Source organism: Petaurus breviceps, unplaced genomic scaffold (assembly GCF_028583685.1).
Source record: "Petaurus breviceps papuanus isolate PSGF00001 unplaced genomic scaffold, PetGlider_PUasm1.0 90731, whole genome shotgun sequence".
Lineage (NCBI taxonomy): Eukaryota > Metazoa > Chordata > Mammalia > Diprotodontia > Petauridae > Petaurus > Petaurus breviceps.
In genome coordinates this window covers 1,402,840-1,417,345 of record NW_027187325.1, presented here as the reverse complement: position 1 = coordinate 1,417,345, position 14,506 = coordinate 1,402,840, and the positions used below count along the sequence as shown (strand labels likewise).

Below are 14,506 nucleotides of genomic sequence, written 5' to 3'. Positions count from 1 at the left end.
TTAAATTTTCCTTTTTGCAATGTTTAACCCTGGTTCCTGGGGCAAAAAAGAACAAAGAAAATCTCTGCTCCACGTGGTAGCCTTTTAAGTACTTGAAGACTGCTATTATGTCCTCCCTGTCTTCCAGGCTAAAAATTCCCAGTTTCCTTCAACTGATCCTAATGCAACAATAACTCAAGTTCCTTCATCCTCTCAGATAGCCTCCTCTGAACACTCTCCAATTTATTGAACTTCGCTGTTCACAACAATCAAGTGACACCACTTGCCAGCTTTGAACAAATTCTACACTGGGCAAAAGCTAGCATATGATTGGCATAGAAGTTTGCTGCAGAATTAGTTATTTTGCCATAGTGTGATCAAGCAAAAAGAGCGCCTTAGAGATTGCCTAACTCAGCAAGCTTATTTTATAAATTAGGAAACTGGATACTAGAGAGGTCAAGTGACTTCCCCAAACCCACATAGCTAGTCAGCGGCAAGGTTCGGACTAGAACCCAAGTGTCTTGACCTTCAGAGGAACATTTTTTTCATTAAACCATCATAACTCCTGAACCTAAACCTAACAAAGATGCCCTGTCCTTTCAGATCCTCTGGATTCCTTAGTCGCTAACTATTTCTTCTTGTCGTATCTGCCAGGGCCTTGAAGGAGTGGCAACAGAATGGAAGAATAGGGTACCTCAGGGTGACCATAAGCAGACATGGCTAGAAGGTTAGAAAGGAACAGACACAGAATCAAATGAGTGGCAGGAAAGAGACCAGAGCAAATAAAAGGGAATGCCTGTTATGCAGGAAAGGATTCCAGACCTGAGTTTGAATTCCATCTCTGCCACTGTGTGACCTAAAGCATGTCACAAACTCTCAAAGCCTCGGTTTCCTCGTCTGCAAAATGAGTACAGTTGGATTAGATGGCCTGTAAGGACCAGTTCTAGTTTTATATTCCTGTTATTTCTGTAAATGAGAGAAGGTTTGTTATCTTCATGGGGCTGCTATGCTTTCTGTCAAGCCTGTGTGCTGCCCTTCCCCCTCCTCTTAATACTGAAAAGCAACATAGAGCTGGGGCTCTCATATACTTCAGTCTTTTTACTATTTCTTTTTATCCCTCTTTGGTATGAATGCCTTTTTGTTTGTTTGTTTGTCTTGTCCCTGAGGTACCCCCTATCTTACTGTGGCCTTTAGTACCCCTGTATGGTTTGCATTCTGTCTAACTGCCTTCCAGGTTTCTGTCAATTAACAAATCTACAAGCCTGCTATATGCCCTGAACTACCTAGGGATACAAATACAAAATAGAGATGGTACCTGCCTTCAAGGAGATTATATTCTAGTGTAAGGGCACAGCCCACGGATGGGGAGTGTTAGGCAGGGAAAGGAGCTTTGATCTAAACACTCTAGGAACTCATAAATGGAATTACAGGAAAATAAGTAAATTGTCCTTTGCTGGTAGCATTATTAATGCCAATATGATTACTATTACTTTTTCCAATACTAATGTGATTTCTAATTTTATTTCTAAGCCTAATTCCTGAGCACACAAGCATGCTTGTTTCTTTAAGGGTGTACACTCAAGGAATTTTTTAGGGTAAAAAATTATTTAATAGTCAGTCATAAAAGACATATTTATTCATCAAAATTTTTTTTAAAAACCTAGAGACCAAGTCAGCTAAATTCATTTTTAAAATTGCAAACTATATTTTCAACTACAAACTTAAAAATGAGAAACAAAACACCAATTTTTGGAAATCTTAGAGTGTGCCTGGGTGCACCCTGTCTGCACACCTGTGCCTGCACAGGAGGAGGAAGGCATCTGAAGCAGGGCGGAGGAGAGGGGAACACTCATGTAACAGATGGCAAGAATGACTGTGATGAGTAGACCCTGGTGTCCCAGTGGATCACTAGATGGTAAGAAGCATGGTCTGGTCTGGGGCCGGCTAGATAGAGAGGACTGATATGAAGATTAGCTCACCATCCTATCCAGGGTAGCTGGGCCCCAGAGCCAACCCAAAACTGAGTGCAGCTGAGAGATTCTCTGGAGGCTGAATCTGAGGGTGGCTGTTACTGGTGGAAAGTCAGCCAGTGTCTGATAGCACGTGCCTCAGCTGGTTAGACCTTGGTATCCCAGTAGATGGCCATTCCATTATTTGATCTTGACCTTTTATATGAGCCTTGTTGCTGGCCTGGTCAATACCCCTAAGCTGAATATAGACAAGGCACAACATCACCCCCTACCCTCAGTGAATTGCCTGGTTTTTCTAGCCCTGACTTCCTGCCCTTTCTATATATTTCCCTACTACTAAATACCCATGGTTCCAGTGCTGGCAACTTGCTTCTTAGCAGAAAGAAGCATCTGGCAATTACCTCAGGGGAGAATGACCTCATATCACTATAATTAAAGTGATTATTTGAGTGGAAATGTCTATTATGAAGCAGTCTTCTCTGTTTTAATATGTGTAGCCTTGTAATAGGAACATGGGAATTGCATGTTAACACGGACGCCTCTTCCATTGTCTAATAAATCATTCTTCTTTCCAATTTCCCAGAGGAGAGGTTGTAAGTCTGTTTAACAACTGGGGACAAGTACACACAATTCCTTTAGTTCTTAGGACCATGGAGCTCTCGTTAGGAAGGTGAATTCCAAGAGCTCTCAGTGACTTAAATAAACTCTATAAGTCTGATAAGACCCAAAGAATTCTAAGGTGATGCAGGAAAGGGAAGGAGAGCTGCCTGGGATAGACTTTAATGGACTCTAAAATCCACTCCCCAAAAAAGAAAAGAAAAATCTTAAATACCAGCCCTTGAGGATAGACAAGTTATTGTTTCATTAAAACAAAGCAGAGAGATGAGTTGTCAGAAGAAATAACAGTGTTTAAAAGAGTTTCCAAATAGTCTTTGGAGATTTTGCGGAAATTACTCCTACCTTGCAAGACTTTTATGACTAAACACAAAAAGGAACAACCTTTATGGCATAATTTTGGCATGTAGGGGGCTCAGTGATTAGAGTCAGAAAGATCTGAGTTCAAATCCAGCCTTAAATACTTAGTAAGTATGTAACCTTGGACAAGTCACTTAACTTCAGTCTGCTTCTGTTTCTTCAGCTTAAAAATGAGGGCAATAAAAGCACCTCCCTCCCAGGGATGCTATGAGACTCAAAGAATATATTTGTAAAGCACTTTAAGTTCTTGGCACATAGTTAGTGCTATATAAATGCTTATGCCCTTCCCTTTTCCCCTGATTTCAGGGGTAACAGGCAAGTTCCTGGTTCCCAAACGCCTTTTCCCATGTGTTTGCTTATAACTGAAATACCACCATTATCACTTAGGTAATATCAACCTAGGAGTCATCCTGGACTCCTCACTACCTCTTACCGCCCATATCGAATCCGTCACCGAGACCTGTTGATTTCACCTTTGCACCATCCCTTGAATTTTCCCCCTTCTCTCCTCTAACACTGCCACTACTCTAGTATAGACCCTCATCAACTCATGAATAGACTATCACAGTACAGTACTGGGCGGCGGCAGGGAGAGGGGTTCTACCTGCCTCAAGTCTCTTTCCACTCCAATCCCTCCTTCTCTGACCATGTCACTCCCCTACTCAGTAAAGTCCAATGGCTCCCTATCACCTCCAGGATCAAATATTAAATGATCAGTTAATCTATCCACATACTACCTTTCCAGTCTTCTCACCACTTACTCCTCACCATGTACTCTCATCCCATGACACTGGCCTCCTGGCTGTTTTACAAACAAATCAGCTCCTGGAATTCTAACTGGCCTGTCCACCATGCCTGAAATGCTCTCCCTCCTCTACTCCATTGACTAAGCTGGCTTATCTTAAATCCCAACTAAAATCCCACCCCTTTCCCAAACCCTCTTAATTCTAGTGCCTTCCCTCCATTATTTCCATTTGTCCTATATGTAGCTTGCTTTGTGTGTGTGTGTGTGTGTGTGTGTGTCTATGTGTATAGATATATGTTTTTTATATATAGATATATATCTTTATATTTATATCCATATATCTGTTTGTATGTCTCCCTGATTAAACTGTAAGCTTTTTGAGGGCAGGGTCTATCTTTTGCTTTTTTTTTCCCTTGGTATTTCCAGTGTTTAGCACAGTGCCTGGCCATAGTAGACATTTAATGTTTATTGATTGATTGATTATTGATTGACAACTTGACTTAAGATTTAGTCTTCTATATTAAATACAGCTATCTTTGTAAAGGACAACAGGTTATACTTTATTAGCCACTTACATCATAGCATAATAAGAATATCAGTTCTTTGACTGAAAATAGAGTTAATTTTAGGGAGGGCAGGGCTTGAAAGGCCGAGTGTAAGAGTCAACATAGTTTAGTGGAAAGGGCACTAGACTTGGAGTCAGGAAGATCTGCATTCAAATCCTGTCTCTGACACTCAATGGTTGTGTGATCCTGAACAAGTCATTTAAATTCCTTGAAGTTCAATTTCCTCATCTATAAAAGGAGGGTAATAATAATTATAGTAGCTATCTCAGTGGGAGCTGTTGGGAAACTCAAATGAGATAACTTAAGTGAAGTTTTATAAATGTATATTCCTGTTACGATTATATTTTAGAAACACAGAATATGACTAATTCACTAATCCCTGGCAGTGCTGAGACTTCAACCCAAATCTCATAACTTCCAGTCCAGTACCCTTTCCAAGACAGATGATACTTCACCCATTATTAGTATTATTCTTCCTGACTCCACCTCCCTACAGAATGCTATGGACCCCAGAACAGGACAGAGCAGGACAACTGAGGAAGGATTGTTAACAATCTCAGGAGAAGCCCCTTACTTGGTTTTAAAGTGACGTTGATGGTGGTAAAAAGATGGAAAAAAATAATAGACTGATGATTTCTCTCCATTCAGCCATATTTATCTAATCCATCTTGGACCCTTGTGCTCTCTCTTCACAGCAGGAGACACCATTCCGGGGAATGACATCACCATCATTGCAGGTAAGCAAGCTCTGTGAGAACAGAAACGTTCACCTTGCTTTCAGCATCCCTTTCCCCATATCTATCTCCTAAACAGGGCAAAATTCCACCTTTTGTTTTGGTACTTCCTGTACCATCTACCCATTCCATTTTTGAAAATTTTCATGTTACCCTTTCTGTGACCCTCCAGATGAATCTAGCCCCAGGGTTTCTGGACTTCCAGGAGCCATAGTCATTTCCATCACCTTAGAATAGGGGTGGGAAGCCTGCAGCCTCAAGGCCATATGTGGCCTTCTAGGTCCTTGGGTGTGACCTTTTGACTGATTCCAAGTTTTACAAAACAAATCCTTTCATTAAGGGGATTTGTTCTGTGAAGTTTGGATTCAGTCAGAGGGCCACAAGTGGCCTTGAGGTCAAAGGTTCCCCACCCCTGCCTTAGACTCTGGTCTAGGGGAGCAGTACTGTCTTAGGCATTTATCTTCACCCCTACCTGACCAACAAAGATTTCTCCCCTCAAGTCTCATACTGACCTTGACAATAATCAACCATATAGCCCTGGAGATCACAAAGCTCTTTCCTTGGAATTCTGTCTCTCTGTTCCTATCTCTGTCTCTGTCTTCCTGTGACTCTCTGTCTCCTGCCTTTCCTGTCTCTGACTCTGTTTTTATCTCTGTCTCTCTCTCTCTCAGTATTTTCACATACAATTCTCTTTTTATGCTCTGCTCAGTAAATGGAAGTGCTGCTTTTATTTGGTCTTTATTAGATTTAGAATTTTTAAAAATAAAATTCAAAAAGATTAAAATAAATAAAATAATATCTGACATTTATATAGAACTTCAAGGCTTGCCAAGTGTATCATAGACATTAGCTTGCTCATTTGTGGCTCTTTGTTTCATGCAGTTGTGATTGCTGCTGTGGCCTTTGTCCTCATCTGCCTCCTGCTTGTAATTCTGCATTACATGTTCCGGCACAAGGGCACCTACCACACAAATGAAGACAAGGGGACAGAGTTTGCAGAGAGTGCTGAAGAAGCCCTGAAAAACGACCCAACCCTTCAGGAACCAGGAGATGAAAACAAAAAAGAATATTTCATTTGAGAAAAAGGAATGATTCCTCCATCAAAAAAAGTCACCACACAGAGATTTTCTTAGTGCTTCCCATCCTGGAGGATACACCTCTCAATACTACATCTGGGGAAGAAGAGAGCCCCAGTACTATGGCTATTTTGAGGGGAAGCTGCAGCTGCCACCACCCCCATTTTGAGGCCATTTTCTTTTTCAGGGAGAACTGAATGCCAGATTAGGGGTTATTGATTTCATTTGCAATACAGATGGTCACCATTAAATTCAATGTCATGGGAGCAGGGGCATGGGATAGGGGAGGGAGTGGAATGGGAAATTTAATCATTAATATACTGACAGGGCATAATGATATCAAATGTCAGTCCTTGACATTTAGAGAAAACAACAGGTGCCAATGCAAAAAAAAAGATACCTTACCAGAAGAGGATGTGCGTGTCCCGTTGATACATAGCACAGCTATTGGAAATAAATTTTAAATGGTAACAGAACATTCTGAACCAAATAACATTGTGATTATATGGAAAAACAGAAAACATGGCTCAATGCCCTGTTCAGGACTTTTCTCATTTCTCTTATGATGCTTATTTCTTATTTTTAATATTAACTATACTGGGTGGGTCTGTTTCCATTTTAGATATTTACAAAGCCTAGTATATTCTGCCAACAACATGGAAAAAAACATTTAAGAAAAACTGATCCCTAAAAAAAAGAGGGGTGTGGTAGGGTGGGGTAGGGGGTTGTCTAGACTCATGTGGCCTCTTGAGAGAAGGAAGTTACTGGTATATGACAGAGTCACAAACCACCAAGGGGAATATATGTGAATCCTGGCTGAGCATTCACCAAGAATGGAAAATGGGTGACATTCTTAGGAATGAAGATCTGAGATATCCTACCCTACTGGGATGTGAATGAAGTGAAAGGTCTCTGGTCTGAGTCTTTTTTACTGTGGTCACCAGTACCAGGGTTCCCAGAAGGACCCTTTTCACTTCTTTGTTTAACATTAGCATTGGGTATCCATGATGCAACTTAATCAAGGTGATTCAGTTGACCCAACCAGTTATTGGAGTTTTCAAAGCATTGTACATGGGAGATATTAAGTGGTTGGATTGTAACGTTTTCTTGGATGCCACTTAGCCTGCCTAGGCCTCAGTATCTTCACCTATTTATAAATGAAGATTTATAGATCATTTTAATCAGGGGGTTGCACCAGAGATGATCCAGCTATAAATCTGTGATCTCATAGAAAATGTGTTGGTACCACATAAACTCAACTTCTGCTATCTTTCTGGTCTCAAAGTCATGCCTTAATGCAACTGTTAAACGATCTTTCATGATATCATATAAGAGTATACATATGAACAGAACAGATAAACACAAGACTTTTTTTGTCCAGGCCTTTGATTTCATCAGGAGCAGAATACCCATGGTGTACAAAATCCCTTTACTATCATAGGTCACCAACCCTTTCATTTTGTCTTAAAGAGTTTTCTGGAACAATGAGAGGGTGAGTGATTTGCTTATGGTAACACAACTGCTACATCTCACAGGCAGGATTTCTTATCTCTGAGGTTGGACCTTTATATCATATATGCCACACAGCCTCTCAAATGTTGTCACAAATGTACAATGTCAGGACTTCCAAGGTCTCTGATTTCATCCACGTAAGATCATGGCATCTCTATGCCTTAAAAGCTAGGTTTTCTAAGTTGTCCTGGCCCCAAACAATTCATTACTCAAGGCCAAACTTCAGTTATTTGTATTAGTAAGATCGCTCTCTCTCTCTCCCTCTCTCTCTTTCTCTCCATATGTGTGTATATATACATACATATATATGTGTGTGTGTATTTACACATATACAGCAGAAATGTATGTGAATAAATTAACATCCATAGCAATGTATTTTAAATTACAATATCTTTTGTTTTTATATCTTCTTCATTTCTGAACATATTCTTCACCTACCTAGTGAGTCTTCCCTTTTAACAAAGAAAAAAAAATTTAAAATAACATAGCAATACTTTTTTATTAACTATAGTTTTAGATACATAACAAAGGTAAGAAATCAATCTATCAATGACTCTTGATCTTGCTGAGGCCCTCAGTTGGTCATTCAGAAGCCACTGGAATCAGAAAGAAGGAAAGAAAAAAGCATCTATTGAATGCCTACTATGTGCCAGTCACTGTGCTAAGAGCTCTGCAAATATTATCTCATTCAATCCTCACAACAACCCTGGGAAATAGGTCCTCTTACTATTCCCATTTTATAGTTGAGGAAACTGAGGTAAATAGAAGCTAAGTGACTGGTTCGGGGTTGGAAGCCTGGTCTTAGAATGTATTTGAACTCTGGCCTCCCTGACTCCAGGACTAATGCTCTGTCCATTGCGCCATCTAGTGACCTCCAGTTGCCATTGTACTCTCGGGAGCTCAGTGATCTCTCAGGCTTCATGCATCTGTCAATCTTCCTTCCTGTGAGAGATAGGAAGCCACAGTGATCTTCTTATTTGCTTAATCCCAGTCAGTGAGGAATAAGCTCACTCAGGGACAAACAAGTAAACCACATTAAAGGGGTGATAGGGACAAGATGGCACAAAGGTCAGAGCACCAAGACCCTGTGTCAGTTCAAACAAGTCACTTCCTTTTCCTTATCTTCCCTTTTCTCATTTGCAAAATGAGGTGCCTAGAGACTGAATGCATTCAAATTCCCCTCTCTGCAAGTTCTATGATTCTATAAGTGGGTGCTTGGTGTTGGCTTTTAGGACAATGAAGGGAAATTCCCTGATGTTCATTAAAAAAAAAAAAGTTGTGAGAAATCTCATTAGAAAGGAGCCCCTAGCAGGGTTATTGAAAAATTCCCCTCCTCTCCCCATTCCCATCTGTTGATTTTCATTTTTTTTAATCTAGCCTGAAATCTGCCCAGCCCATTCAGAACTTAGCCTTTGCTTGGATTCACAGTCTGTTTGTTTCCTGGTGTTTTCATTTTCTAAAACACAGAATGTGATGTGTGTCTACAGAAAATTGGGAGAAGTGAAGTTAGGCTATGAAAATGCTAGAATCATTGATCTAGCACTTAGAAGAGAAACCAGGGGTCATCTAGTCCAACCCCCTTACTTATAGATGAAAGAATGCATAAGTATCATCATCTAACATTCCACATCTGGCATTTACTACATGCCAAACACTGTGCTAAGTGCTTTACAATTACTATATATTTAATCCTCACAACAACCCTGGGAGATAGGTGCCGTTACTATCCCCATTTCACAGATGAGGCAACTGAGACTGACAGGGATCAAGTAACTTCCCCAGGGTCACACAGCAAGAAAATGTCTAAGGCCAGATTTGAACTCAGGTCTTCTCGACTCCAGGCCCAGGTGCCCCCTAGATGCCCCTAATGGAAATCTGGGAAGGATAAATAAATAGTCCAAGTTCACAACTGGTAGTGAGCATGCCAGATTCCCAGGTCCTTTTACTCCAGATCTGGCGCAACTATTTCCAGTAGTAAATAGAAGACTCTGTGGGTCATTATCCTCCAATGATCCCTGAGTCCTTTCTATGTTTCCACACCTATGAAATGGCAGAACCCAGAACTCCTATAGACTTTCCCTCATAAGTTTTCCCTGTGTTCCCTCCCAGCATTGCAAAGGAATGTTGGGAAATTCAGTTCATTCCCACTTAGTTCTGAATGCACAACTGAGAACAGATGCAGTCACCCAAATCAACAGGAAAGTCTTGCAGATGGGGCCTTCTGAATCTATGGGAACATTTCCAGCAATTTTCAAAGAAGGTCATTGGTTATAGGATCAACTGGAAATATCATGCTAGCTAGACTTTTGTCCCATGCAAGGAAGGAGAGAAAAAAGAAAAATGTGCCTTCCCATACACATACGCATATCTATATGTAAACATATATACTTAAAATATATATATATATAAATATTATTTGTTCTCTCCAATTACTTAAGACAATTTTTAACATTTGGGGTTTTTTTTAAGTTTTGAGTTCCAAATTCTATCCTTTTCTCCCATCCCCCCCCCCAGAGAGTATCATCATCTTTCTAATCAATTCAATCTAGTCTTCTCCAATCAAGTCATTATTGAGCATTTATTGTATACCCAGCCCCGTTTTACTAGTTGCCAACATTCAAGGTGCAAAAAAGAGACTATTTTCTTGCTCTTAGAGAGCCTACAGTCTAGTTAGGAAGGTATTAACAGGTGCATGTAGACTTAAAATAATAGCAAAATGTGATTAATATCACATACCCATGCATACATACACATGTGTTGTATCTTGTGGCATACATAGAGTTACAAATGGACAAACCTATGTGCACATACTATTCGTATATGAATACACAGATGAAAGCATACCTTGTTCAAGCCCACAAACCAGAGAAACTTTTTTTTTTTGCAGATGAGACAATAGAACCTGGTTTCCTTAATTAAGAAATAGCTGTGTATTCCTCGGTGCATTTGCTGCTACACACAGATATTTTGGCAAGAACCCCCATGTGTCAGGTCCATACAATGTAATGAGCTTAGTGTTGTTAAATTTGCTGAGAAGATCCTGGGTACTTTACCAGCCCCTACATCCTTTGGCGGGTGTAGTCCTGGTCTGTCGAATCTTGTGTTAACTTTCTCTAAATTCCAACTCACTTTAATCTACAGATAGTAGCACAAGAAAAACAACAGCCAAGCCCCTCAGATACTCAAGAAGCCACTCTCTCAGGGGTGGGGGTAATTTCAACCTAGGGGGGATGACAGGGAGGAAGAGGGGCCAGAGGGAATAGAGGTGGGCAATGTTTAAGCAAAGATTACAACCATGTGGGGTACTGCAAAGAACTGGTTTGTCCTTCAATCTTTTCTTGCCCTTATCTATAATGACTTGGAAGTCACAGGTCAGATAGCAAGGTCAACACTCTCTCTACAGGAAGAGCATTGACACTCCATGTGATGAGGCAGAGTGACAAGAGATTGATTTTAAATGTCAATAGACAGCAGTATTGGGGGGGGGGGACAGGGAACAATTCCAAAGGAATCAAACTAACAAGCATGTATCAAGTCCTTAGTATGTGCTGTGTGCTGGGGAAATGAATACAAAGAATGAAATAATCTCTCCTCTCAAGGAGCTTCTATACTAACAGAATCAGTGTTTAGCTCTCAAGTGACATATCTGATCAGGAATTAACTGTGTGAAGAAAAAGACCCAGAAATTAAATATTTGCAAAATTTCTACTTGGGGATTCTATGGGCCATATGAAATCTTTCCATTTGGGGCAAAAGTATTCACTTCTGTTGAAAGATATACTCCATCACTCTCTGGATCTCAATTTTTCTCATGAGTTAAATAGAGATAAAAATCCCTGTCCACTAAGAAGATTGCCCTTAAAAGTGAAAGCATTCATAAAAAATATGAAATACTCTACAAATGTAATATATTATTTCTGTTTATGTAGTGGTTGACATGATAAGAATGAGTTTGTTTCAGGGGAAAGATTAATGATGGTCATTGCTTTGGAGGAGATGCCAAGTAGGAATGAGTTCAATTTCTAGAGAGGGCAGGTATGGGAAATACTTTTATGTTATTGAAGTGTGAAGTCTTTCAAACTGTAGCCCAGATGTTGCCAGTTTATCTCCTAGACTGCCAAGAATCTAAAAAGCACTGGTTCTGGAATCAGAGGACCTGGGTTCACATCCTACCTCTAATACTATCTTTACAACCCCAGGCTAGGCAAGTCATTCCCTACAACTCAGTTTCCTAGATTGTAAAATTGGTCAATCAATAAATATTTGTTAAATGCCTACCATGTTCCAAGCACTGTGCTAAGTGTGGGTTGAACAAGATGGCCTCTGAGGGTCTTTTCAGTTCAAGATTTGTGGTCCTTTGGTCCTGTGATCTTATACAAGTTACCAGAGTCTAATTATATCACTTGTGCACACAAACACATGCTGCCACTTAACATTTATTTCAATTTCTCCTCTGCACTGTACTGATAACCACAAGCTTTCAAACATATCCCTGAAACAATTTATTTTTATTCTTCTCTGCCTTGGCTAGGCCAGGTGTCTACTGTAAATAGTCATTGAACCATGTTAAGGACATGGGGAGCAGTAAGAGCCAACTACCTTTCTGCTTCATAGGATGGAGGACACATGGAATTTTTTGATGCATACGTAAACAATTCAGGTTTCCAACTGATTGGCAGATTGATGAAAAACACTAATGAAAAGCTGGACAATCCATTTGGATTGTTGGATTCCTTAACTGCCTGGGAATCTGGGTCCTATTGCCTCCATCCCTTATTGGGGTCTTGTTTTCATTTTAACAGGTACTGCTTCACCCAAAGGAAAGACTCTTTAATGGCGGAATGTCAGACAGTAGGTCTGTATTTTGATTATGTCTCAGTAAACACCAGTGGCTTTCTGTTGCCCTGATGTACACATACAAAATGTTCTGTCTGATATTTAAAGCCCTTTATAACCTAGCTCCCTCTTACCTTTCCAGGCTTCTTATACCTCACTTCCCAAGACATCCTCTTCCATCCAGTGACAGTGGCCTCCTGGCTATTCCACAAATAAGATGCTCTGCTCTGGGGTGCTAGCTGTGTCCCATGCCTGAAATGCTGTCCCTCCTCCACCCTGACTACTGACCTCCCTGCTTTCCCTTAAGTTCCAAGTAAAATTCCACCTCCTACAAGAAGCCTTCCTTAACTTCTCTTAATTCCAGTGCCTTTCTTCTGTTGTCTTCTCCATTCAATTGAAAGCTCCTTGACATCAGAGACTGTCTTTTGCCTCTTTCCATATCCCCTGCACTTAGCACAATGGCTGTCCCATAGTAGTTACTTAATAAGTATTCATTGAATGAATGGGAATAGGTAGTTAATCTCATCATAAAAAGTGAGCCATCTGCTCTATGTGTAAGGCCATCTTTGCCGAAACATTTTGACTAGAATCCTTGAGTGAAAGAGAGGACGACAGAGGAACTTCCTAAATCCCAGGTGTGACCGCCTTACCTTACTAGGGGGCAATGGCACAGCAGGAGAAAGCATTCTCAGCAGGCTCTCCACAGGCACTCCCTTGGTAGAGATGACTCACTTTGCCTTTGCCCTGACTCTGTCCCGTTCATATCCAGCATCTTTGCCCTCACTCTCAGACGTGCATCTCTTCCTGGCAGGGCAAGAGCTGTCAGAGCACCATGGAGCCCAGCACGATCATGGCCTCACATATCTCTCAAGACAATTCAGCAAAGGAAATGCTGATACCCAAGGATTCTTAAGTCCTTGGGTCTATGGACAAAAAGTCAAAATAGACTGAGCTAGAAAGTTAGATCCTAGTTCTTACTTTGTTTCCAATTAGCTGTGTGATCTTAGTCAAGTCACTTAGCCTCACTAGGCTTTGGTTTACTTGTCAAAGGGGAATATTAATACCTACCTAACTAGCTAACAGAATGAAAAAAAAATTAAAATGAGTGTAACAATCATTGCCAAAGTGCTTTGGAAAGTAAAAGTCCTATACAGCTGTAGAGGATTCTTATTAAGCATGATACAATGTGAAGTATGTATTGTTCTGTACTGTTCTTTTTTTTTTTTAGAATAAAACTTCTTAATTCCTAGAAATGGGTTATAACTATTGGGACTTCTATAAAAAGATCACTAGCCTGAAAGTCAGGAGAAATAGATTAAAGGACTGTAGATTTAGGACTAGAAGGGACGTTAGAAGTCCCTCTGAAAGTCTAAACCTTTCATTTTACAGATAGGGAAACTGAGGCCCAGAGACACTGGCTCTTGCTGAAGGTCACATCAGCTGTGAATGGCAGAGCTTAGATTCAGATTCCCATTTTCTAACTCCAAAAGCAGTCCTCTCTCACTGCATTCTGCCACTAAATTATGAGTGTATTCGTTTCTCTGGGACTCAGTTTCCTTATCTGTAAAATGATTCCATGGAGTAGGACAAAGGACTCTTACAGCTCTAATGTGCTATGATTTTATGTTTGGATCCACATCCAAGCTTCAAGGAATTCCAAAAACATACTGTGTTCCCACTGCTCCACTCACCCCTGCTGTTTAGTCTAGATTCTAAGTACTTGAACCTATCCTCCAGAGTGAGAAATGGGTCCCATCCATTCAGCAGAATGGATGGAAGAGGGTTGCAAAATTCTTGCCAGTGACTATGTAAATGGTTGTGGGGTTTTTTTTCCCCTAATGCAGATAGATCTCCTGTTGATTTTGTCTTGTTTATGCTTCTCCACAGGAGAGGAGAGCAGATTGTTCTTCATTCCTTTATTTAATGATATTTATCATCTTAGTAACATGTACAGTTTTAGGCCAGCGGGATGTGAACTCTGCAAGCCAAAAGCCAAGCACCAGGATAGGTCAATGATTTCCCTTAACTACAGGCCCACCCTCTCAACATGAAATCGAAACTTGCCTTCTGCATGATGAGCCAGGTTAGGGGGATAAAGCAAAACAGTTTTCCA

General features: G+C 40.5%; 1 protein-coding gene across 2 annotated transcripts in view; it reads left to right on the top strand.

The window, feature by feature from the left end:
* Positions 1-7,315, top strand: part of GYPC (glycophorin C (Gerbich blood group)) — a 96,853-nt gene extending 89,538 nt beyond the window's left edge. The window contains exons 2-3 of one of the 2 annotated variants that reach the window (XM_069066886.1): positions 4,934-4,972; positions 5,852-7,315. In XM_069066886.1, the coding sequence (XP_068922987.1) occupies positions 4,934-4,972; positions 5,852-6,048 (236 nt within the window). In that variant the 3' untranslated portion in view covers positions 6,049-7,315. Of the gene's footprint in view, positions 1-4,930; positions 4,973-5,851 lie in introns of both variants that reach the window. The other variant, XM_069066885.1, reaches the window with a different exon arrangement.
* Positions 7,316-14,506: the final 7,191 nt, after the last annotated feature.